This window comes from Scyliorhinus canicula, chromosome 9, assembly GCF_902713615.1.
Source record: "Scyliorhinus canicula chromosome 9, sScyCan1.1, whole genome shotgun sequence".
NCBI lineage: Eukaryota > Metazoa > Chordata > Chondrichthyes > Carcharhiniformes > Scyliorhinidae > Scyliorhinus > Scyliorhinus canicula.
In genome coordinates this window covers 85,262,680-85,288,503 of record NC_052154.1, presented here as the reverse complement: position 1 = coordinate 85,288,503, position 25,824 = coordinate 85,262,680, and the positions used below count along the sequence as shown (strand labels likewise).

At 47.5% G+C, this 25,824-nt stretch overlaps 1 protein-coding gene across 8 annotated transcripts in view; it reads right to left on the bottom strand.

The window, feature by feature from the left end:
• Positions 1 to 25,824, bottom strand: part of LOC119971491 (RNA-binding Raly-like protein) — a 1,731,169-nt gene that overhangs the window by 39,023 nt on the left and 1,666,322 nt on the right. For all 8 annotated transcript variants that reach the window (XR_005461849.1, XR_005461852.1, XR_005461853.1 and 5 more), the window contains exon 8: positions 20,603 to 20,716. Coding sequence is in view for 1 of the 8 variants with exons in the window: in XM_038807076.1 (XP_038663004.1) it covers positions 20,603 to 20,716 (114 nt within the window). In the remaining 7 variants the exon portion in view is untranslated. The remainder of the gene's footprint in view (positions 1 to 20,602; positions 20,717 to 25,824) is intronic.

Genomic DNA, 25,824 nt, shown 5'->3' with positions numbered 1-25,824 from the left:
GTTGGAGAGGGGGGTGTTGGAGTGGGGGGTCTTTTCAGTGATCTATGGGAGGTTCATGGAGGAGGGTAGGATGTCTAGAGAGGGGATTAAGGCGAAGTGGGAGGAGAAGCTGGGGGGGGGGGGCGCAGGTAATGGACTTTGTTAGCGAGGCTGGAGCTGACTGGTACAGCTGAAGGTAGTGTACAGAGCGCATCTCACAAATTCTAGGATGAGCCGGCTGTTTGAGGGGGTGAAGGATGTCTGTGAGCGATGTGGGCGGGGCCCGCTACCCAGGTTTGGGTGGGATTGTTATTGTATTGTTGGGGTTAGTCATTTTTTTTTCTTTTCTTTTGTATGGTGAAAATGTGTTGAATAAAAATATTTTTAAAAAAGATATCACAGCACAGAAACAGGTCGATACCAGTTATTCGATCACTTTTTAAAATTTGTTCATGTGATGTGGACATCTCTGGCTGGGCCAGGGTTTGTTTCCCATCCCTAATTGCCCCTCAGTTAAGTGGCTTGTTTAGTCATTTCAGAGGGCATTTAAGAGTCAACCACATTGCTGTAGATCTGGAGTAGTTAAGGGCGGCAGATTTCCTTCCCTAAAGGCCATTGGTGAACCTAATGGATTTTTACAACAATCTGACGTTTAAATTCCAGATTTTTTAATGAATTCAAATCTCACCATCTGTCATGGTGGGATTTGAACCCAGGTCCCCATAACTTTGCCCCAGGTATCTGGATTACTAGTCCAGTGGTAATACCACTAAGCCACTCCCTCCCATCTCCGCCTAATCTTACCACCATATCCTTCTATTCCTTTCTTGCCACGCGTGACTCATAGGGGCCGCCATCTTAGGACCACTCCACAGCCTTCCAGGAGCCCAGCTCGCCCGACCGTACGCTAGCCGCCGCTACGTCCGACCGGCCTACTGACTGCCTTCTGAAGCTCGCCTCCATCACGCTTGACCAGTCCCGGCCGCACCACCTCGCGAAGTCCACGATGACCATCCGGATCAATGGGCACGAGACGGCCTGCCTTTTCGACTCCAGGAGCACAGACAGCTTCATTCACCCAGAGACAGTAAGGTGCTCTTCCCTCCCAATTTTACCCGTGACCCAGAAAATCTCCCTGGCTTCCGGATCCCACGCAATTGAAATCCAGGGGTACTGTGTCGCAACGGGGTCTCAGTCTTCCAAAAAGAAATGGATCGAATGGTTGACCAGTACAAGCTGCAGGCCACGTTCCCCTACTTGGACAATGTCACCATCTGCAGTCTTGACCAGCAGGACCATGACGAGAACTTCCGGCGCTTACTCCACACCGTTCAACTCCTGAACCTAACCTATAATAGAGAAAAATGCGTCTTCCACACAACCCGCCTAGCCATCCTCGGCTACATCGTGGAACACGGAGTCCTAGGGCCCGACCCCGACCGCATGCACCCCCTCCTGGAACTCCCCCTCCCCCACTGCCCCAAGGCCCTGAAGAGATGCCTGGGGTTCTTCTCGTATAATTCCCAGTGGGTCCCCAACTATGCGGACAAGGCCCGTCCACTGATCAAATCCACCATTTTTCTCCTGATGGTTGAGGCCCGGCTGGCCTGCAATCGCATCAAGGCAGATATTGCCAAAGCCACGATGCACGCTTTGGACGAGTCCATCCCTTTCCAAGTGGAGAGTGATGCATCAGACTTTGCTCTGGCTGCTACACTCAACCAGGCGGGCAGGCCCGTGGCTTTCTTCTCCTGTACCCTCCATGCCTCCGAAATTCGATACTCCTCCATCGAAAAGGAAACCCATGCCATTGTAGCAGCTGTGAGACATTGGAGGCATTACCTGGCCGGCAGGCGATTCACTCTCCACACTGCCCAATGGTCGGTTGCCTTCATGTTCAATAACACACAAAGGGCAAAATTAAGAATGACAAGATTCTGAGGTGGAGGATCGAGCTCTCCACCTACAGCTATGATATCTTGTATCAACGCGGAAAGCTCGATGAGCCCCCAGATGTCCTCTCCCGCGGTACATGTGCCAGCGCACAGGTAGACCGACTCCGGGCCCTCCACAACACTTCTGTCACCCGGAGGTCACCCGTTTTTTCATGCCTTACTCCATCGACGAGGTCAGGTCCGTACCAGGGACAGCCAGATCTGTGCGGAGTGCAAACCGCACTTCTATCGGCCAGACAGAGCACATCTGGTAAAGGCCTCCCGCCCCTTTGAACGCCTCGCATGGACTTCAAAGGGCCCGTCCCTTCCACTGACCGTAACATGTACTTCCTCAACATCGTTGATGAGTACTCCAGATTCCCCTTCGCCATCCCCTGCTCTGACATGACCTCTGCCACCGTCATCAAGGCCCTGCACAGTCTTTCCCTGCTTACATCCACAGTGATCGGGGCTCCTCCTTTATTAGCGACGAGTTGCATCAGTTCCTGCTCAGCAAAGGCATCACCTTCAGCAGGACGACCAGCTATAACCCAGAGAACCTAGTGGAGTGGTGCAACGACAACAATCTCTCCCTTAATGCCAGCAAAACTAAAGAGCTGGTCATCGACTTCAGGAAGCATAGTACTGTACACACCCCTGTCAGCATCAACGGAGCCGAGGTAGAGATGGTGAGCAGTTTCAAATTCCTAGGGGTGCACATCACCAAAAATCTATCCTGATCCACTCATGTCGACGCTATCACCAAGAAAGCACAACAGCGCCTTTACTTCCTCAGGAAACTAAGGAAATTTGGCATGTCCACATTAACCCTTACCAACTTTTACAGATGCACTATAGAGAGCATCCTATCGGGCTGCATCACAGCCTGGTATGGCAACTGCTCGGCCCAGGACCGCAAGGAACTTCAGAGAGTCGTGAATACTGCCCAGTCCATCACACGAACCTGCCTCCCATCCATTGATTCCATCTACACCTCCCGCTGCCGGGGGAAAGCAGGCAGCATAATCAAGGATCCCTCCCACCCGGCTTACTCACTTTTCCAACTTCTTCCATCGGGCAGGAGATTCAGAAGTCTGAGAACACGGACGGACAGACTCAAAAACAGCTTCTTCCCCACTGTCACCAGACTCCTAAATGACCCTTTTATGGACTGCCCTCATTAACACTGCACCCTGTATGCTTCATCCGATGCCAATGCTTATGTAGTACATTGTATATATTGTGTTGCCCTATTATGTATTCTCATGTATTTTCTTGAATTCTGTTCAATTCCCTTTTCTTCCCATGTATTGAATGATCTGTTGAGCTGCTTGTAGAAAAATACTTTTCACTGTACCTCGGTACACGTGACAATAAACAAATCCAATCCAATCCAATCCAACCCCCGGGGAAATGGACAGTTGGAGAGGGAGAAAGCGACGGTCCAGAAGGCCGTCCTTCAGGCCCTACGGTCTAGAAGTCTCCCAGTCTCCCGCTGGCAGGAGGTCCTCTCCGATGCGCTCCACTCCATCCAGTTGCTCCTGTGTTAAGCCACCAACAAGACCCCTCATGAACGTATGTCTGCTTTACCCAGGAAATCCACCTCTGGGGTCTCACTTCCGTCCTGGCTGACAGTCCCAGGGCCCATCCTCCTCCAGCAGCATGCGAAGAGCCATAAAACCGACCCCCTCGTCGAGAAGGTCCTGCTCCTCCATGCAAACCCACAATATGCCTACGTGGCACACCAGGACGGGCAGCAGGACGCGGTCTCCCTTCGGGATTTGGCACCTGCAGGTTCCCCAGCGACCATCACCACCACTCCCCAGCCTAAACAGTCTTCCCCCACTCCTGCCCACCTCCCTCACGAACTGGCACCCGCAGGCCCACCGGCGACAAGCACCACCTTCTCTGCCCATACACTGCCCCCTCCCCACCACTTTGCCGACTGATGCACTACTACAAAGACGAGAGTAGTGGAATAACCGAGGCTTTATTGAGCAAAGATGTTTGGCCTCCTGTAGCTGCTACCAGAATGGGAGCAGCTCCGACGAGTACACACATTTATACGCCGCCTACTGGGCGGAGCCAGCAGGCAGGGATTTACCCATGTACATCTATTACAGGAGTCTTACCGTACTACATCTAATATACATCTAATAAAGTTAGTGGTGACTACCACACCGACTCAACATCTGGGTGAAGAAGAAGACAACACGCACCCGGACGCGCAGGTCTCGACACCGGCGTCCACACCACAGCCGGGTCTGAGGCGATCACGGTGGAAGGTCATGGCCACCGACAGACTTGAACTTTAAGACCACTTCACCCCGCCGGACTTTTTTTAAAACAGGGGGTGAATGTGGTAAACCACAGTATTGCATTGTATGGCATTGTATTGTATTGTGCATGCCTGGGCTTGTCCAGGCTGGCTCCGTCTGTGGCTCCTCCCCTCAGGCCTGTGTATATATTCCCCTCCAACTCGATTTTCAAATTTGCTGATGACACCACCGTAGTGTGTCGGATTTCAAACAATGACGAGACAGAGTATAGGAATGAGATAGAGAATCTGGTGAACTGGTGCGACGACAATAATCTCTCCCTCAATGTCAACAAAACAAAGGAGATTATCATCGCTGCCTCAGAAAGGCAGCCAGCATAATTAAGGACCCCACGGACCCCGGACATACTCTCTTCCACCTCCTTCCGTCAGGAAAAAGATACCAGAGTTTGAGATCATGTACCAGCCGACTCAAGAACAGCTTCTTCCCTACTGCCATCAGACTTTTGAATGGACCTACCTCATATTAAGTTGATCTTTTTTCTACACCTTGCTATAACTGTAACATTATATTCTGCAGTCTCTCCTTCCTTCCTTATGTACGGTATGCATTGTTTGTAAAGCATGCAAGAAACAATTATTTTCACTGTATACTAATACATGTAACAATAATAAATCAAAAATAAAGGTGGTAAGTCTCCGCCTCCGGACCCAGTTCGGGTCCAGAGGCAGGAGGCTTGCTGTTTAGTGTATTAAAGCCTCAGTTACGTTCATCACTCGTTGTGTGTTACTGATGGTGTATCAGGGTTCAGATCCCACTCCGGAGCACACAATCCAGGCTGAAACCCCAGGGCAATACTGAGGGAGTGCAGCCCTGTCAGAGGTGCTATCTTTCACACTGAGGCCTACCTAATCTGACCTCTCTGGTGCATATAAAAGATGCCACAGCACTATTCAAAGGCGTTCTCCTCAATGCCCTGCCCAATATTAATCCCTCAATCAATAGCATTAAAACAGATGATGGGCCCTTTTTGACTCAATGCTGATTGTGCTATCGTGCTCAGCACAAATCGTTTCCAACAGTGTCTAAACTTCAAAAGGTTTCTGGTTCTCTTTGGAAAATCCTCAAACTTTATAGGTACTATAGAAATGAAAGTTTGTTCTTTCACCTATCCACTCTTTGGGAAGTCCTGCTACTCTTTGCCACATATAAAAAAACGCTTATACCATTCCTTACACTAAGGTGCATCTTTCAAAAAACAATTTGCTCCATGTGAGAAAAATTATACATCCAAGCCCCAAGTTAGCAGGTGCTCAATGAACAGCGAGAGCCATGAAGTCCATATTCTCGATCAGGCAACACTCAGTTTCCATGGAAACGGGGCGGTACCCAGCATTCCATGCTAGTTAAGCAAGGATGACCCAGTTTCCAACTGTCGCAGGGCAATGGGTTTAAATATTTAAAAATAATTTTGTTTTTAATGTATTTTTTCTAATTTATTGCTTCACACCTACGCTCAATAGCTGGAACTAGTTCAGAGTCTTGCTGTGGCACATCGAAATACTCATCTCCAGGGAGACGCTACTTTTTAAGAATTGCTCTCACAGTCCACAGTACTTGAGCAACGGCACGCTGACTCTGTGGTACCGTTCTGAAAATGTAGTTTAATCTGCTCCAAACTAAGGCCACAGTAGGGTGACGTGTCCTCAATATGGGTATTATTGGCATAGTGGTAATGTCACTCGATCAGCATTCCAGAGGCCCAGGCTAATACTCTGGGGACACAGGTCCAATTTCTATTATGGCAACCGGTGAAGTTTAAATTCAATTAATAAATCTGGGATTATAAAACTCGTCTCAGTAATGGTGACCGTAAAGCCATTTGATTTACTAATGTCCTTTCTCTTTCTCTCTCTCTCAACCTTTGCATACCCTGATGGTGCGTTGTCAGACTTTTGTCTGTCTCTGTAGCTAATTATTCCTGGAACAGGTCACTAGTCTGTCGCCAGGGGCTTATAGCTTGAGGAGCGGCACTCCACATCATAGTCACACTCACACCCACGCTCAGGCAAATTAAACGGCGATTTTTCATGGCTAATCGACTTCCTGTGGCTGCCATGAGGTGAACGGTCACACATTGGGTGGCTCCTGCTTGGGGATTCGGTTTTTGGCCCTTTTTGCCCATTTAACAGATGCTGTGCAGGTGGAAAAGAGGGGTGCAGTTGGAGAGTCTGGGTTCCTCCTCCAGCATGGGATGTCTGGAGGTTATAACACGAAGGGCAAGTCGAGTAAAGGGTCCTCGTCCGATTTAGAAGGCCCTCGTGTCGCAGGTGGGGAGAAAATGGCGGAGACCTCTGTGTCATCACTCTCCTTTCAGTGGACTACGGAGAGGCTGGTGGAATTTCTGGTGGAGGAGTTCAGGAAACAGAGGCAGGTGGTCACGGACAATCTGGCAAAGGTGATTGAGCTCATTTGTGCGACTCTGGACAGGGCTGAACAATGGTTGGAGTTAAAGAGTTCGACAATTCGGAATATGTAGGAGACCATGGTGATTGATCACCTCCTTGGAGGCAGAGGGGGCGATGTTGCCAGAAGGGCAGAAGACATTGAAGGCCAAGTGCGACGGCCTGGAGTATTGCTCCGTACATTAAAATTTGAGGATCATTGGGATGCCTGAGGGCATAGAAGGTGTGACTGCTGCGGACTATGTGGTGAAGATGTTTGAGCAGCTGGTGGGGGAGGGGGGTCTATAAAGTGGTTCAGACCCACCAGATCTCCCCACCAGATGGGAGCCACCTAGGAGATAGTCCGACTCCATAGTATTTGGATAAGGAAAAGATCATGAGGTGGGTGATGCACACCCGAGAATGTAGTTGGGAGAGCCTTCCCATCAGAATTTATCGGGACGTTGGGGCAGAACTGGCATAAAGAACATAGAACATACAGTGCAGAAGGAGGCCATACGGCCCATCGAGTCTGCCTAGACCCACTTAAGCCCTCACTTCCAACCTATTCCCTGTAACCCAATAACCCCCTCTAACCTTTTTTGGTCACTAAGGGCAATTCAACACAGCCAATCCACCTAACCTGCACGTCTTTGGAGTGTGGGAGGAAACCGGAGCACCCGGAGGAAATCCACGCAGACACGGGGAGAACATGCAGACTCCGCACTGACAGTGACCCAACGGGGAATCGAACCTGGGACCCTGGTGTGGTGACGCCACAGTGCTCTCCACTTGTGCTACCGTGCTGCCCTAAAGGCGTGCAGGATTCAATAAGGCCAAGGCGGCTCTTTATAAGAGCAAAGTGCATTTTGGAGTGCTGCACCAGCTCGCATTCGGGTCATGTTCAGAGACAGGGACTATTACTTCGACATGGTGGAGGAGGCGAATTACTTTGTAAAGAAGTACGTACTGGGGAAGTTGTTGGTTACACCCGAGTGTTATTTTCTTTCCTCTTTCTCTTCTTTTTTCTCATATCTCTGTTATTTTCATGTCTTTTATTTGGATTATTGGTTTTATGTTTATTATTGGAAACTCTTGGAAATATTGAGGGTGAGGGAGTGGGTTTGGAGATAGGTTTGTTGATTGTTCTTTATTGCACGTGGGTTCAGGTAGGGGGGCTATTTGCTGATTTATTGTGTGTATAACTTGGATTTTTCCCCAGCTGGGAGTCACCCTGCTAGCAGATATGCTGGTTAACGGGAGTAAAGTGGAGGCGAGAGCCGCGGCTGGTTACCTGGGGACGGCACGGGTGTTTTTTGTTTCTTTTGTTTGGTGAGGTAATGACCCTAGAGTGGTTGGGTTTTCTTTGTTTGGGATGGGGAAGGGAGGAGTGGGGATTGGTGGAAGGGTTTTTTGTAGGATGATTGGGGTGGGTGGGTCAGGGAGCTAGGAAGGGGAAGGATTTAAGAGGGTGGAGGGACAAATTGCTGATAATGAAGGTTTTGTTGTTTATGTACTGGTTTGAGGGGGGGTGGTGGCATCCATCTTGGGTGGGCCTGGACACGATGCGAGGTGGGGCCTTGTCGGACTTCCCTGCGGGTGGTATATGGCTGATCATGGTTTGGGGGGGGGGGGGGTCTAGAGGCTCCCAATCATGATTACATGGGATGTGAGGGGGTTAAAAGATCCCAGGTGTTTGCCCATCTAAACAGTTTGAAGGCGGACATAGTTTCCTTGCAGGAGACACATCTGAAAGTTTGAGATCTGACAAGGTTGCGGAAGGGGTGGATGGGGCAAGTGTTCCATACGAGCTTTGACGCGAGGACGAGGGGGACCGCAGTGCTGATCAAAAGGAGGGTGACCTTTTTGGTGGCTAATATGTTGGTGGACTCAGGAGGGAGATATATGATAGTGAGTGGGGTGCTGGCAGGCACTCTGGTGTCTTAGTGAATGTATAATCACCGAACTGGTGGTCAACTTTACATCATCCTCGTGTGCAAGACTGAGTTTAATTCAGTTTAAAGTGGTACACAGGGTACACATGACCAGGGTACGTATGAGTGGTTTCTTTCCAGGTGTAGAGGACAGATGTGAGTTGTGGTTGTTCGAGGGGGCTGGTTAAGTTCTGGGCTTCCTTCTTCGAAACAAAGTCAGAGATTTTGGGAGTTAGAGTGGAGCCGTGGCCAATGGTGGCAATCTCCGGAGTGTCAGACTTGTCGGGGCTGCAGGAGGGGAAGAAGGCTGATGTCTTGGACTTCGCCTTCCTAACAGCCCGGAGGTGAGTCTTGCTCGGATGAAGGCCTAAGGCTGCAGCATGGTTGGGGGATTTGTCGGAATTCCTGCTGTGGAAAAGATAAAGTACGCTATAAGGGGATCAGAGGAGGGGTTTTACTCTAGGTGTCTGCCGTTCATTACTTTCTTTGAGGAGCTAGTTATTGTCAGCAATTGGGGAGGATGGTTGGGGGGTGGGGCATGGGAGAGGGGGACTGAGGAGGGTTCTGGGTAAATATGGGAAAGGTTGGGCTGGTTTGTGGGGATTGATTCATAAAAATTGTATAAATCTGTTTGACCTTTTTGTATGTTATAAATTGAAATTTTTCTGAATGGAAATATTAAAAAAGAATTATCATGGCCAATCCATCTAACTTGCACGTCTTTGGACTGTGGGAGGAAACCAGAGCACCTGGAGGAAACCCACAGACACGGGGAAAACGTGCAAACTCCACACAGAAAGTGACCCGAGGTCGGAATTGAACCTAGGTCCCTGCCACTGTGAGGCAGCAGTGCTAACCTCTGTGCCACCCACCAATGATCTTTAGGGAAGGAAATACGCGATCCTTACCCGGTCTGGCAGACATGTGACCCCAGACCCCACATAGCAATGTGGTTGATATTTAACTGCCCTCTAAAATAGCCCAGCAAACCATTCAGTTTGAGGGCAATTAGGGGTGGGCCTGTCAGTGATGTCCACAAACTGTGAAAGAATAAAGAAAAAAAATGCCCCCATTCTACCATTCCCATATCCAAACCTGCACCAAGTCCCATTTACCCATCACCACTGCATTTGTTGATATACATTGGTTTCAAGACTGTCATCACTTCCAATTTAAAGTGATCACCGTTGTCCCTTCCTACCTCTGTAGCCTCCCCAGCATTACCGTTCCATTCCCCCAGCTCTGGCCTCTTGCCCCTTCCCTATGTCCCAACATGATGTGGAGATGCCGGCGTTGCACTAGGGTGAGCACAGTAAGAAGTCTTACAACACCAGGTTAAAGTCCAACAGGTTTGTTTCAAACATTAGCTTTTGGAGCACTGCTCCTTCCTCAGGTGAATGAAGAGGTATGTTCCAGAAACATATATATAGACAAATTCAAAGATTTGTTTTTAAAATTTAGAATACCCAATTCTTTTTTTCCAATTAAGGGGCAATTTGGCGTGTTCAATCCACCTACCTTGCACATCTTTGGGTTGTGGGGGTGAAACCCACACAAACACAGGGAGAATGTGCAAACTCCACACGGAGCTGGGATCGAATCTGGGACCTCAGCACCGTGACACTGCAGGGCTAACCCACTGCGCCACTTTGCTGCCCTGACAAATTCAAAGATGCCAGACAATGCTCAGGATGCGAGCATTGGCAGGTAATCAAGTCTTTACAGATCCGGAGAGAGGGGTAACCCCAGGTTAAAGAGGTGTGAATTGTCTCAAGCCAGGACAGTTGGAAGGATTTCACAAGCCCAGGCCAGGTGGTGGGGGATGAATGTAATGGGACATGAATCCCAGGTCCCGGTTGAGGCCGCACTCATGTGTACGGAACTTGGCTATAAGTTTCTGCTCGGCGATTCTGCGTTGTCACGCGTCCTGAAGGCCGCCTTGGAGAACGCTTACCCGGAGATCAGAGGCTGAATGCCCTTGACTGCTGAATAGTTCCCCGACTGGAAGGGAACATTCCTGCCTGGCGATGTGTTGAAGGCTGCGAAGATGATGTCGTAGTTTGCGAAATCCTACCAACTGTCCTGGCTTGAGACAATTCACACCTCTTTAACCTGGGGTTCCCCCTATCTCTGGATCTGTAAAGACTTGATTACCGGCAAATGCTCGCATTCTAAACATTGTCTGGCATCTTTGAATTTATCTATATATATGTTTCTGGAACATACCTCTTCATTCACCTGAGGAAGGAGCAGTGCTCCAAAAGCTAGTGTTTGAAACAAACCTGTTGGAATTTAACCTGGTGTTGTAAGACTTCTTACTATGTCCCAGCAGTTCAGGATGTAACTTCAGCCATTTTGATCCTGCGTTCTGAATGTTCCTCCTTAAGCCCTGCGCCCTCCAAATTCCTTTTCCCGCGAATCTCTTTAAAACCCAGCCCTTCAAACAGGCTTCGGATCACCTCACACATTCCTAATAAATCCATTTTGTCACGTCCGGTAGCTGTGAAGCACTTTGGGATGTTGCAGGTGATATACAAATGCAAGTGTGGAAAGCGGTCAGGGGTCAGATGCGCCCTCTGCCACATCAGCCTGCCGACACCTTGTGCCTTGGGGCAGAGCCTGAAGAATGGCCATTTGAATCAAAGTCATCAGCAAGAGACTGTAGTCTGCGGAGACAGCACGTTAATGAGCTAGTTTGGAGAGGCAAGCAGAAGGGAACCAGGAGAAAAACTGTACTTCATTAGATCTGAGTTATAAGTAATTGACACATTAGACACAACAGATTGGAAATTGAGTGTCGGTTGTGAGCTATCTGCGCTGTAAATGAAAAGTTCCTGCCTGAAGCAAACACCAGCGTGTGCCCAACATTCAAATGAATGTCAGCAAAGGAGCAGCAGTGTGTGAAACAGGGAAGCTGAAGAAGCAATGCTGTAGTGTAAGGGGGAAGTGTGCTTTAGTAGATTAATAATCTGTAAAATATAATGAAAGGTTTGCCTTCATATAATGCCTCTTATAATAACCAAAGAAGTATTTTGAAATGTAGTCATTGTTGTAATGGTAGCAGCAGCCAATTTGTACATTGCACATTCCACAAACAGCACTGAATTATTGAGCAGACAATCTGTTTTAGCAACATTGCTTGGGAAATTACAGAATCACAAAGTTATTACAGCGCAGTAGGAGGCCATCCATCCTTCATATCTGCACTAGATTTCCGAGTGAGCAATTCTCTCAGTTCCGTTCTCTCCCCTTCTCAAGCCTGCACATTCCTCCTTTTCAGATAACAGTCTGATTCCCTTTTTAAATTTTCGATTATAAGACAGCACGGTGGCGCAGTGGGTTAGCCCTGCTGTCTCACGGTGCCGAGGTCCCAGGTTCGATCCCAGCTCCGGGTCACTGTCCTTATGGAGTTTGCACATTCTCCCCGTGTTTGCGTGGGTTTCGCCCTCACAACACAAAGATGTGCAAGCTAGGTGGATTGGCCACGCTAAATTGCCCCTTAATTAGGAAAAATGAATTGGGTACTCTAAATTTAAAAAAAAAAGAAATTCACGATTGAATCTGCCAGCAGCACACAACCAGGCAGTGAATTACAGACTTTAACCACACGCTGGCTTAAAAAGCTTTGGCTCATGGCACCTTTGATTCTTCACCAATTAATTTAAATCTGTGCCATCTCGTTCTGGACAGCTTTACAGTTTTTCCTGATCAATTCTGTCCAGAATCCGATCCCAGAGCACAGAGCCCCCTATCCCAGAACACAGAGACCCCTATCCCAGAGCATGGAGATTTCTATCCCAGAGCATGGAAACAACAATCCAAAGCAAAGAGATCCTAACCACAAGCAATGACACCCCTATCCTGGGCAATGGGATCACTATCCCAGAGTATGGAGACATCTATCCCAGAGCAATGAGACCCCTGTCCCAGAGAATGGAGACCCCTATCCCAGCACACTTGGACTGCACAACTGTTGGCAACACAACAGTAGCCAATGGTGGAATAGAAAGCAAGCAAATTGTTTATGATTGGGGTAGATTAAATGGTCCTGCTGTGGCTATGAGCTGTCAATAGGTTCCTGCCCATGTAGATAATGCTCACAATCGAAGATTCACAAATTCATTGCGATCACGGCATGCTTCTGATCAATGAGAAATTACACCAAACAACTGGGAATCCCAAAGGGCAGTATTTCCAATGCAGCTATAAATGAACAGCACTATCACCATGTACTTGATACAACAGCTTTCAGTGCTGCTGTATCTCCCGGCAAGTGTCATGCCGGGGGCGTGAAATCTTTTGCACCGTGTCCTCTTCAACTGTGAAAACAACTAGCAGTAGAATTGCAATATCTGTCTTCGCAACCTGGGATTTGTCTGTGAAGAGATTTTGTTTTTTGAGTTCCATAAAAACCGGAAATATGCACCTGGCGCTGGTTGTATGGGAAGCAATTTGAGCTGAGGAATTAAGAACAGATACAAGTACACTGCTGTAACATTAAAGCACAATAGCCTGGAATCAGAATGATACCGATAACACATTGCAAATGGTAAAAAAATAATTAGCTTGCTGACATAAATACAGTGGTACTTTGCCTTTTGAAAAGGCATAATCCACTTCTCAGTTGCTCTCCTCAGTGGAAGAAACAATAAATAAATAAATAATTGGAGTCAAGGGTTACAATTGGAAGATTAATAATAATAATTTAAAAAAAAAATTTAGCGTACCCAATTATTTTATTTCCAATTAAGGGGCAATTTAGCGTGGCCAATCCACCTAACCTGCACACCTTTGGGTTGTGGGGTGAAACCCACGCAGACACAGGGAGAACGTGCAAACTCCAAACGGACAGTGACCCAGGGCCGGGATTCGAACCCAGGTCCTCAGCGCCGCAGTCCCAGTGCTAACCACTGCGCCACATGCCGCCCCAATAATAATAATCTAATTAGTGCCACAAGGAGGCTTACGTTAACACCGCAATGAAGTTAATGTGAAAATCCCCTAGTTGCCACATCCCGGCGCCTGTTCGGGTACACTGTGGGAGAATTCAGAATGCCCAATTCACCTTACAAGCGTGTCTTTTGGGACTTGTTGGAGGAAACCTGAGCACCCGGAGGAAACCCACGTAGACACGGGGAGAACGTGCAGACTCCGCACAGACAGTGACCCAAGCCGGGAATTGAATCCTGAAGCTGTGAAGCAACAGTGCTAATCACTGTGCTACCCTGCCGCTGAACTTGTACATAATGGGAGTTTGTGGAAGTGGTAGAATTAAACATGTTACTAGCATTCACTGGCATTACCTTCAATTATATGTGAATTACAGTTACAGAGATAGTTTGTGCAAAAGTTTAAACTCAAACTAAAGAGATGAAAGCCTCTTCTCATTGCTGAAGGGATGTTATGAGAAATTAGTTTGGGCGTTCTCAGAATAGTTCCCAAATTGGCCCACGGGTAGACTTTCCAGTCACTCCCGCTACAGCAATGGTCATGGGTGTGTTATGAAAGAGGTGTTTCAGAACCCCAAAATGTATCATGGAGTTCAACCAACCCCCACCTTTAATGGATTGTTGCTTTTGAAGCACATGGCTTGTTCCCCAGGTGTAGTATTACAATTATGGACACATGGTTTTTAAAACAAAACAATGTTTATTCCAAGAACTCAAATTAACCTTTTAAATAAACATGGGATCTCTTAACACCCCTTACTTCAAAGATAACCCCGGAAATAATACAATACTACCCAATCCTGCAAACTGTTCCTTTACATATCCAAAAGACTGAACAAATCCTTCAAACAGAAGCATATTAGATTTATATTCAATACTGAGACCTTTTTACACTTCCGATTTCACCAAAGGATTAAGAGATAGTCCTTCGTGGCAGAGATCACCAGCAATGCAGCTCACAGCCACACTCACGCTTTCTTCAAACTGAAACTAAAACTCCCAAAAGCAGAAGTGAGCTCAGCTCCCCCCCGTGACATCACTTCAGTACTATGATCAGCTTAATTTCTTAAAGGTACATTTCCTAAACATCCAATTCTTAAAGGTACTCTCACATGACAGGTGGAATGAAAAATAGGACGGACCTCGGTCAGGAGTTTTTGGTCCTGGGCAACCGTAGAATCTCCACAAAGAGGCACACGATGGAGCTGGGGTGGGAAATGGAAGTAATGTCACGATCACCTGTCGGAAGGTGGGAATCTCAACGTCCCACAGGTGAATGGACAAATCAGGGACAACTCAAAAAGAAAGGTGAAATATAAATAAATTCACAAAGAACTTCAAGAATGGTTTCCTTGTACAGCAGGAAGGGAATTTACACCTGCCTTTGCCGTGAATGGAATCGGCGAATTGGGCGCAAAATCCCGCGAGAGTCAGAAATTTCCATCTAATTGTGGGGTTTCACAGCCATGTGAATATTCATATCTTGCCAAAGGCTATATAATAATGGGAAGCAGTCGAGGGGGGAGGGTTGATGCCTGGGAAGTGGGGGGGAGCAATGAATGTGATGGGGTGGGCCGATGCCAGTGGAACTGTAGAAGTGGGGGACAATAGCTGTAAGGGGGGGGGGTGGGGTGTGATGCCTGTAAAGGCGTAATACCAGTGATTGGGGCGATGCCCATAAAGGTGGAGGGTGATGGCTGTGAAGGGGGAGGGCGGTGGCTATGAAGGGGGAGGACGATGCCTGTGAAGGTAGAGAGCGATGAATGTCAAGGGGGAGGGCGATGGCTATGAAGGAGGAGGACAATGCCTGTGAAGGGGGAGGGCGATGACTGTGAAGGGGGAGGGCGATGACTGTGAAGGGGGAGGGCGATGACTGTGAAGGGGGAGGGCGATGACTGTGAAGGGGGAGGGCGATGGCTGTGAAGGGGGAGGGCGATGACTGTGAAGGGGGAGGGCGATGACTGTGAAGGGGGAGGGCGATGACTGTGAAGGGGGAGGGCGATGACTGTGAAGGGGGAGGACGATGCCTGTGAAGGGGGAGGGCGACGACTGTGAAGGTAGAGGGCGATGACTGTGAAGGGGGAGGGCGATGACTGTGAAGGGGGAGGGCAATGGCTATGAAGGGGGAGGGCGATGCCTGTGAAGGGAGCAGGCGATGGCTGTGAATGGGGAGAGCGATGGCTGTGAAGGGGGGAGAGTGCCCACTATACTGCCGTGGTGGAGGATTGCCCAGGTGACCGTGGGGGGAGGGGGAAGCATCTGTGTCCATGATGGGGTGGGGGTCAGGGGAAGTAAATGCTTAGCACAAATCAGGGCGGCCTCTGAACAAGGCTCCACGATCTGTGTAGAGCCGGTCTTTCAGGATCCATCAGGCCCCATCCCACCAGAGTGATGACGTAAACCACACCTCCCCAGACATTCTATGCATCAATTGTCGTAAAATGTAGCCTGGAAACTGGGCTGTGTTTCTGGAGAGATACATGCCAGTTTTCTGGAGAGATACACGCCAATTTTCAGTCAGGGCCTGACACTGACACATTTTGGGAAAATTCTGCCCAGCAGCTGAGACACAATTGTGATGGATTTGGTGTTCAGAAAGCCACATGTACTGTAGTCATGAAAATTCTGCCCAGAATCTGAAACCTTACAAACATCTCATGGTTAGATTTGATATTGGCGTCAATGTTAAGGGGCAAAAATAAATAGGTTTTGGAACCTTGAGAAATTATTGATGAGGACACCATAATGAAAAATAGAACTAAAGGCAAAAGGAATGAAAACATAATGCTCAGGTCAAATAAATCAAATATATTCTGTTTAAGAGTGTGGTGCTACATTTAGAATGTGATGATCTAACAGGAAGGTTAGAAGCAGCATAAAAATGGAAATTACTTTAAAAGGTGTAAGAAACAAATAGTGGAGAAGATCGGGATTCGTATTAAAGGCAACTGAAAGGAAGCATTAGGAATATCTGTAAGGGTCACAGAGACACAGGTCAGTGAAGGCAACAAGGGAGCTCCAAAAACAATAATAGCAGAAAGAAGGTCAAAGAACGGATGAATCTTCGGGGGAATGAATTGGATTAAATTATTATGGATAACCAGGATATGGCAGAAACTGAACTGGACCAGCCATATAAATGCAGTGGCTACAAAGGCAAGTCAGAGGCTGGGAATCCTGCGGCGAGTAACTCATCTCCTGACTCCCTTCACCAGCTACAAGGCACAAGTCAGGAGTGAGACGTAATATTCTTCATTTGCCTGGATGAGCACAGCTCCAACAGCACTCAAGAAGCTCGACACCATCCAGGACGAAGCAGCCCGCTTGATTGGCACCTAATTTACCACTTTCACTCCCTCCACCACTGACATACAGTAGCAGCAGCGTGTACCATCAACAAGGTGCACTGTAATAACTTACCAATGCTCTTTTGACAGGACCTTGCAAACCCATGATCTCTACCAACTAGAAGGACAAGAACAGTAGACACATAGGAACATCACCATCTGCAGCTGCGCACCCCCCCCCCCCCCCCCCACCCACCACCCAAACCAAGCACCTTAATGACTTGGAAAAGGTGCCGTTCCTTCACTGTTGCTGGGTCGAAATCCTGGAACTCCCTCCCTAACAGCACTGTGGGTGTACCTACATGGACTGCAACAGTTCAGGAAAGCAGCTCACCATCACCTTCCTGAGGGTAATTAAGTGTGGGCAATAAATGATGGCCTCGCCAGTGCTGCCCACATTCCATGCAAAAATGGAACAAATAAAATTCTTCATGGCAGCTTTGTCAACGAAGGACTAAGGTTAGGACTGGGCACGGTGTTGGATAGAGTAACAGAAGCTACGCTTTCTATCTAATCTAACTGTACTTGGGCTGGGACTGCTGGACAATGACATGCAAGGCCTGAAGTCAGCATACCTTTACCCAGCACTAATATTCTGTTGAGTATGGCATTCACAACAACTCTATTCCAACAATGCAGTTGAGCAACTTAGGCTAGTGAGTAGCCCACATGAGTGGCTCTCCTTCATCTCAGTGAGCTGCAAGATTTAAATCAGATTTGCTCGCTAATCATGACCCATGATTAAAATTGAATATATTTAATTGTGATTAATGCAAGTTTTTCAGATGTATTATATATATTTGATGCAGTAAGGGTAAAAAGCCTGGGTTAGTGTATGTATGACTGTTGCAGTGGTGCTTTTAAAAGTCCTGGCTTGCAAGACAGCAAGGCATTTTGGGAGACAGATGTGCAATTAAAGCACTGTAAAAGCATGGGCTGATGGATTTTTGTTTGGATTCAGCGGGTTCCCTGTGGAGTGGATAGTTGGAGACATTGGGCGGGATGCTCCGAGCCCCCGCTGGGTCGGAGAATCCCCGGGGGGTGGCGGGAATACCGCCCCGCTGCTCTGACGCCGGCTGCCAGTCTCCGGCGCCGGTTTTCAGGCAGGGGCGGGGATCACGCCACACTCGTCAGGGCCCCCCCGGCAATTCTCCGGGCCCTGATGGGCCGAACGGTCGGCAGTTTCTGGCCAGATCCGCCGGCATGAAATGGACATAGTCCCACATGGCGGGACCTGGCTGGTAGGCCGGCTGATGCGGTCGAATCATAGAATTTACAGTGCAGAAGGAGGCCATTCGGCCCATCGAGTCTGCACCGGCTTTTGCAAAGAGCACCCTACCCAAGGTCAACACCTCCACCCCATCCCCATAACCCAGTAAGCCCACCCAACACTAAGGGCAATTTATCATGGACAATCCACCTAACCTGCACATCTTTGGACTGTGGGAGGAAACCGGAGCACCCGGAGGAAACCCACGCACACACAGGGAGGATGTGCAGACTCCGCACATACGGTGACCCAAGCCGGAATCGAACCTGGGACCCTGGAGCTGTGAAGCAATTGTGCTATCCACAATGCTACCGTGTGGTCCTTGGGGGGTGGACGCCTTGGGAACGGCCCCAGGTGCCACCACGGTGGCCTGGCCTGTGATCAGGACCCACCAATCTGCGGGCGGGCCTGTGCCGTGGGGGCACTCCTTCCTTCTACGCCGGCCTCTGTAGGGCTCTGCCATGGCCGGCGCAGAGAAGACAGCCCCCAGCGCATGCGCCAGAATACACTGGCCGGTCTGCACATGCACGGAACCACGCCGACGGTTCTGCGCATGCGCTAACTCATGCTAGCCCTTCGGCGCCCACTGGCGCGGTGCCAACCGTCCGGAAGTGCAGAGGATTCAGCAACTTCTGGTTGTCCCTACGCCGGAGTAGTTTGCGCCATTTTTTAATGCCGGCGTGGGCCATCGGGGGATTCGGGAGAATCCCACCCGTTGGGCGCGATTCTCCCGAGTCATGAAAACTCGGGAAGCTGGCGTCAAAAACGGGCGCGTTTGACGCCAGCCTCTGCCCCCCCCGACCAGGAACCGATTCAGCTCCCCGGTCGGGGCTAGTATCGCGCGGCCATGAACTCCGGCATCGCGGGCTTAACATATTTCGTTATGCCCGCTAGCCAGAGTTAGCGACAGCTGACGCGTCAGATGACGTCAGCCGCGCATGCGCGGATTGGACGACTCCAACCCGCGTATGCGCGGATGACATCATCGCGCTTGTGCGTGAAACCCTCGCATGCGCGGGCCGTTATGCCCGCAGAAGCCCCGCGGATGGATCCATCGGGGCGGCGGAGGGAGAAAGAATGCGCGGGGTAAGTACCCGCTGCCCGCGATCGGTGGGCACCGATCGCGGGCCCATGGCACCCTTGGCACGGCCGTGCCAATCGGTGCCATGGTTCCCGAGAACGGGACTTTACGGCCGTTTTTACGAACGGCCAGAGCAGGTGTGTTTTACGCTTGTAAAAATGGCCGTAAAGGCCTTGGAAATCGGCCCATCGGCCAGGAGAGAATCGCTGCTCGCCGTAAAAAAACGGCGGGCAGCGATTTGTGTCGGGAGGCGGGCGTGGGGGGTGGGGGGGGGGGGGGGAATAGCGTCGGACCAGCGTGTCCGTAAAAATTTACGCCGCCCGCTATTCTCCGAATTTTCGTGAGAGCAGAGAATTGCGCCCATTGTGTTTCAGCTTGGTAAGATGATGTAACTAATAGGAGGAGCTAGAACAGTCAAGATTCTGCTCCCACTATAGTTCAGTTGAAGATCTGTCTATAGATAGACTAGCAGTTTCTTTCCACGAAGTTCAGAGTTTTCGTTGTGTGGCTGGAAGGTGAGCTGAACCAAGCTCAGAAGCAGCTTCTGAAGAAATAAAGCCAGATTTTCTGCATGGTTCTGACAGGATCAGGTCTTTCTTTAAAGCAGGCAAAATATCCCTCTTTCTCAAAGTGGAATATCAAGACCTCTCTGTAAAGCAGCCATTCCTGAGTGCTAACTGATTTGGATCTGAGATGGTTCCGTTGTTTGAATCAAAGTAAAGATAGTAGTTAAGGGTTATTGTGTCACTTTATTGATTGGCAGTGTTTAAGAGGTACTTATATGCTATTTTCTTATACGATGTTAAAGATATTTTAAGACTGTCTTAGCAAAAAGATTTGTTGAGATATAGGAATCCCCATTTTTACTCCTGGAGTGAAGTATCATAGTCTTCCAAAATAAAAGTAAAATATTGAGATTTTTGTACCCGAGCAACTGTTGGGGTCTGATCCACAACATTTCATAACGAGTTGTAGAAAATGCTTAAACATTCATATATTATGAGAACTATCAACATCCGAATGGTGAAAACAAACAGAATATTTACATTTTGATTGGATTCTGTGGGAGCCCACTGCTCTCACAGTCAATGCTGTGAGCAATCAGCTCGCACCTCACTTCACTTGCCCTTGGTTTACGTGCGAATCACTTCAGTCATACCAGTAGGAAAAATATTACACGGACGGAAATCAGTGGAATCTGGCATCTCTGCGTGTGGGCAAGGGGCAACAAAATGTCTCGTGGCCACAATGCCGCACAGGCCCACATATGCCTCCCCCCACCCCACCCCCGCCGGCTGCAGGTTATCCACCACTGGTGCAGAAGCTCAGAGCAGCATGGGGGAAGGAGGATTTTTGTGCCTCTCCTTGTACATCCTCTTCCTTACCTGGTTGAACTTTGCGCTGTTTCTCCATCCTATCCAGGCTGTCCAGCAATCCATCGATACGATACTTTATCTGGGTGAGCTCACGCTTTATTGTCTGCAGGTCATCAGCTTTCACTGAAAAAGAGAAATCAGCAAATATTATCCCAACATTTTCACACTAAAGGGTGTGGTGAATGTAACTTGGTGATTCACACTGTATTTACCAATACCTTTGTAAGCGCAGTAGCGTTATCCGACCACTAGGGGAGTAGCTCTGGGAAATGCTCAGGAGTTTGTACAGGGCTCCACCCTTGGCTCCGCCCATGATGGCTCCGCCCACGACTCCTCCCCCCTGTGCTGCTGTATAAGTACCCTTGTCCAGAGTCAGCCTGCAGTTCACCGAGAGTTCATCAACGGGTAACAGGCTGGCTCTGTAGTAAGTAGATTAAAACCATTGTTCATATCTGAAAGCACGTGTCTGGTGAATTGATGGTTCCATCAAGGGGGTAACATTTTTTAAAAGCCCAAGCCCAAAGGACAGGAGGTAAATAAAGACATGGGGTCAGCTGATACCAACATCGGCTTTGAAGAGACAAAGGCTCGGCTGAGAGAATTAAAGTGTTCCACAATCTAGACATCTTGGAAAGAATGAGTTCATAGACTCATAGAATCCCTACAGTGCTAGAAGGAGGCTAATCAGCCTATTAAGTCGGTACTGACCCTTCGAATGAGCACTCAACCCTTATCCACCCCTCCCCCCATCCTCGTAACCAAATTAACTAAGGGGCAAATTAGCATGGCCAATCCACTTGACCTGCATATCCTTGGACTGTGGGAAGAAACCGGAGGAAATCCACGCAGACACGGGGAGATCATACAAACTCCGTACAGTTACCCAAGGCCGGACCCCTGGCGCTGTGAGACAACAGTGCTAACCACTGTGCCACCGTGCGTCTGCAAGAAAGGCAAGAAAGTGAATATCAGAGTTGTTACGGTGCAGGGTAAAGGCCATTTGGCCCATCATGTCTGCACCCTCTCTCCAAATGAGCATTATGACTTAGTGCCATTTCCCTGCCTCTTCCCCGTAACCCTGCACTTTGTTTCAATTCAAATAACCATTGAATGCGCTTTTGAATGCTTCAATTGAACCGGCCTCCACTGCACTTCATGGCAGTGCATTCCAGACTCTAACCTCTCGCTGTGCAATACAATTTTCTCATATTGCGGGTGCACTTTTCACACCCCCCCCCCCCCCCCCCCCCCCCCCGTGACGCGCTTCAAAGTAGCGGAGGTGGGCCGCCATTGGCCGGTGGACGTATCTTCACTGCTGTCAGCGGTTTCCCATTGTATGCACCCCCGCTACCCAGAATCCTATGGCAGTGATTCGCTGTCGTTGGGGTGGGAGGATGCCATTAACGGGAACGGCCTGAAAATTAAGGCCTGTATTTGCTTCTTTAGCAAATCACTTCAAATCTGAGCCCCCTTATTCTCAATCTTTCTACGGATGGTAACAAGTTTTCCCTATCTATGGTGAATATGATGAGTCCTGCTTTCAACAAGGCGAAGATTTTAATTTAAAAAAAATTATTTCATGGGAAGAGGGTGGCGCTGGCTGAGCCAACCATTGCTAACTGCCATTGAACAGAGCTGCTTGTTAGGCCATTTCAGAGGACAGTTCGGAGTCAACCACATTGGTGTGAATCTAAGGGCATAGGCACGTTAGGCCAGGTAACGATGGCAGATTTCCTTCTCGGAAGGCCATTTGTGAAGCAGATGGATTTTTAGGACAATCCACGATTGATACAGAGGAAAGGAAGAATGTGTAATAAAGGTTTTATATTGTATCATTATTTCCCTTTGTCTTGAGGGTATCGGAAACTCCTCAGTAACTGTTGGTTTCACATCCCGTGTGACCATTTGACCCTGTCCGATTGTATGGCCAAGAAAGTGACTTGGGCTTTTCCAAATTCACTTTTGGCTAGGTTTGCCACCAAACCCGCCTCCTGAAGTCGATCGAATGTTTGAAAAGTTCTTTCCATGTCTGGCTGAAAATCACCAGATCGTCGATGTATACCGCACAATTGGGTAATCCTGAAACAACTTTGTTAGTTAACCGTTGAAATGTGGCTGGGGCGTTTTTCATGCCAAATGCATAACTTTTAATTGGTATATACCGTCTGGCGTCACAAAAGCTGAAATCTCTTTCACCCTTTCGGATAAAGGTACCTGCCAGTATCCTTTAAGTAAATCCAGTTTGGAAATAAAAGCTGATTGTCCCACTTTCTCAATGCAATCCTCCAAACATGGGATAGGATAAGAGTCCGTTCTTGTAACTGCATTAACCTTTCTATAGTCCACACACAACCGTTCGGTACCATCTGGTTTTGGTACCATCACTATGGGTGAGCTCCACTGGCTGCAACCCACTTCAATTATGCTATTTTTAAGATTACTCTCAATCTCTTTGTTAACATATGCCAATTTTAAAGGGTTAAATCTATATGGATGTTGGTTGATTGGAATAGCATTTCCCACATCTACATCATGTATAGCCATTTTAGTACTTCCCAATTTAACTCCACTAACTTGCCCATGTGATATTAATAACTCTTTCAGATCTGTCCATTTCTTCTCTGGAAGGTAACTCAACAATTTATCCCAATTTTTAAGAACATCCTCATTTCCCAATTTAATTTGAGGTATGTCAAATTCACAGTCATCTGGATTTGGTTCGTCACTTTGAGTTAGAATCATTAAAACCTCCTTTTTCTCTCCTTCCCTTTCAAAGTACCTTTTAAGCATATTCACATGACACACTCGGTGAGTCTTCCTTCCATCTGGTGTTTTTACCACATAATTCATCTCACTGAATTTCCTTTCAATCTGATACGGTCCACAAAGCTTTGCTTTTACAGGCTCACCTACCACTGGTAACAACACTAAAACTCTATCCCCACTGGCAAAACTACGAACTTTGGATTTCTTGTCCGCTACCTCACATTTTGTGCAACTTTTAAATGTTGTCTAGCCAATTCACCTGCTCTATTTAATCGTTCCCTAAAATTTGACGCGTAATCCAATAATGTAAGTTCCCATTTATCACTCACCAATTTTCCCTTAATCAATTTAAGTGGCCCTCTTACCTCATGACCAAAAATTAGTTCAAAAGGACAGAATTTGGTTGACTCATTAGGTACATCCCTAATTGCAAACAGTACAAATGGAATTCCTTTATTCCAATCCTCTGGATAATTGTGACAATAAGCCCTCAACATTGTCTTTAATGTCTGATGCCAACTTTCTAAAGCTGTCTGTGAATCTAGATGGTATGCAGTTGATTTAAATTGTTTTATTCCTAAGCTATCCATAACTTCTTTGAATAACCTGGAGGTAAAATTTGATCCTTAATACGATTGTATTTCTGTGGGTAGAATTTAAGTAACTCCGCCACAATCTTTTTAGCTGTAATATTACGTACTGGAATGACCTCTGGATACCTAATAGACACATCCATTATAGTCAAAAGATATTGATTCCACTTTTTGTTTTAGGAAGTGGTCCTACACAATCAATTAGGACCCTTGTAAAAGGTTCCTCAAATGCTGGAATAGGTATTAAGGGCGCTGGTTTTATCACTGTTTGAGGCTTCCCTATCACTTGACATGTGTGACGTGATTGACAAAATTTAACTACATCTTTATGTAGTCCAGGCCAATAAAAATGTTTCTGGATTTCAGCTCGAGTTTTCCTTATTCCCAAATGACCTCCCACTGGTACCTCATGTGCACCTCGCAACACCTCCTTTCTTTACCCTACCGGCAATACTACTTAATGAACTTCTGCCCACTTTTCATCCGCCCACTTTTCATCCACCTGCATATGTAAACGTCTCAATTTTCTCATCAAGACATCACTTTTATGGTAATAACACTCTGGTATGCACTTAGATTCCTCTTCCGTGTATGCTTTCTGATACATCCGTTTTATTTCTATATCTTTTTGTTGTAACTCTGCCAATTTTCCTGAACTAAAAATATCCGCCTCATCCTCCACATGTTCTTGTTCTTTTTCAACCACCTGATCAAAAATCGTTTCTGATAATTGCACTTCAATGTCATCTTCACTCTTTGATTTCTCCTCTTGTCTTAACCTGTGACGTTGCGACCTTGTTACTACACAATCCAGACAAATCCTAGGATATTCGTCCTTGAACACTTCAGTTGTCTAATTTTCCACTGGCTTATCAACCACAGTAGGCATCACTCCCACCTGAGATCCAGCTATATCATTACCCAAGATAAACTATATTCCTGGACAAGATAGTTTCTCTATTACTCCTACTACCACTTCACCACTCTTCACTGGACTTTCCAACCTTACCTTATATAATGGAACACTACTCCTCTCACCCTGAGTTCCACATATTACCACCTGATCTGGCAACATTCTTTCCAAACTACATAACTCCTCATCTCTTACCATTAAAGATTGACTAGCTCCGTATCTCTTAAAATTGCGACTTCTTTACCTGTTCCTCCTGATACACATGAGTAAACTTTACCCACACAAGTAAATTCTTTCAAGTGATCTGGTACTTTCTTATCAGTCACCTCTTGATGAAGCTGTACAATCTTTTGCACCTCCTTCGCTTCACTTGGGCTTTCCTTCACCACTTTAACAAACCCCACTGTCTTATCCTGTTTTACCACATCAGCCTTCCCAGTGCTTTTCTTCAACCACCAACACTGTGACTTTACATGGCCTAGTTTATGACAGTGAAAACATTTGAAACTTTTCATTTCTTTTCCACCCTCCTGGATTTATTTTTTAAGTTGAAGTACACTCTCATTAGTATCTCCCATTAGATCACCTTTACCTTTACCACTTGAGTGTTTCTCATGTACCCAGTTTCTCACAGTCCCTCACAGGCTGAAATGGATGTTGGAAACCTAGCTTTGATTTATAAACTAATTCATAATCATCTGCCATTTCTGCTGCTAACCCCACAGTTTTAACCCTCTGTCCTTCCACATGAGTTCTCACTACATCAGGAATTGAATTTTTAAACTCTTCCAAAAGCATAATTTCTCTGACAGCTTCATACGGTTGGTGTATTTTCAAAGCCCACATCCACCTACCAAAATTACTCTGTTTGAGCCTTTCAAACTCCATGTATATTTGACCAAATTCTTTCCTTAAATTTCTAAACCTTTGTTTGTAGGCTTCAGGCACTAGTTCATATG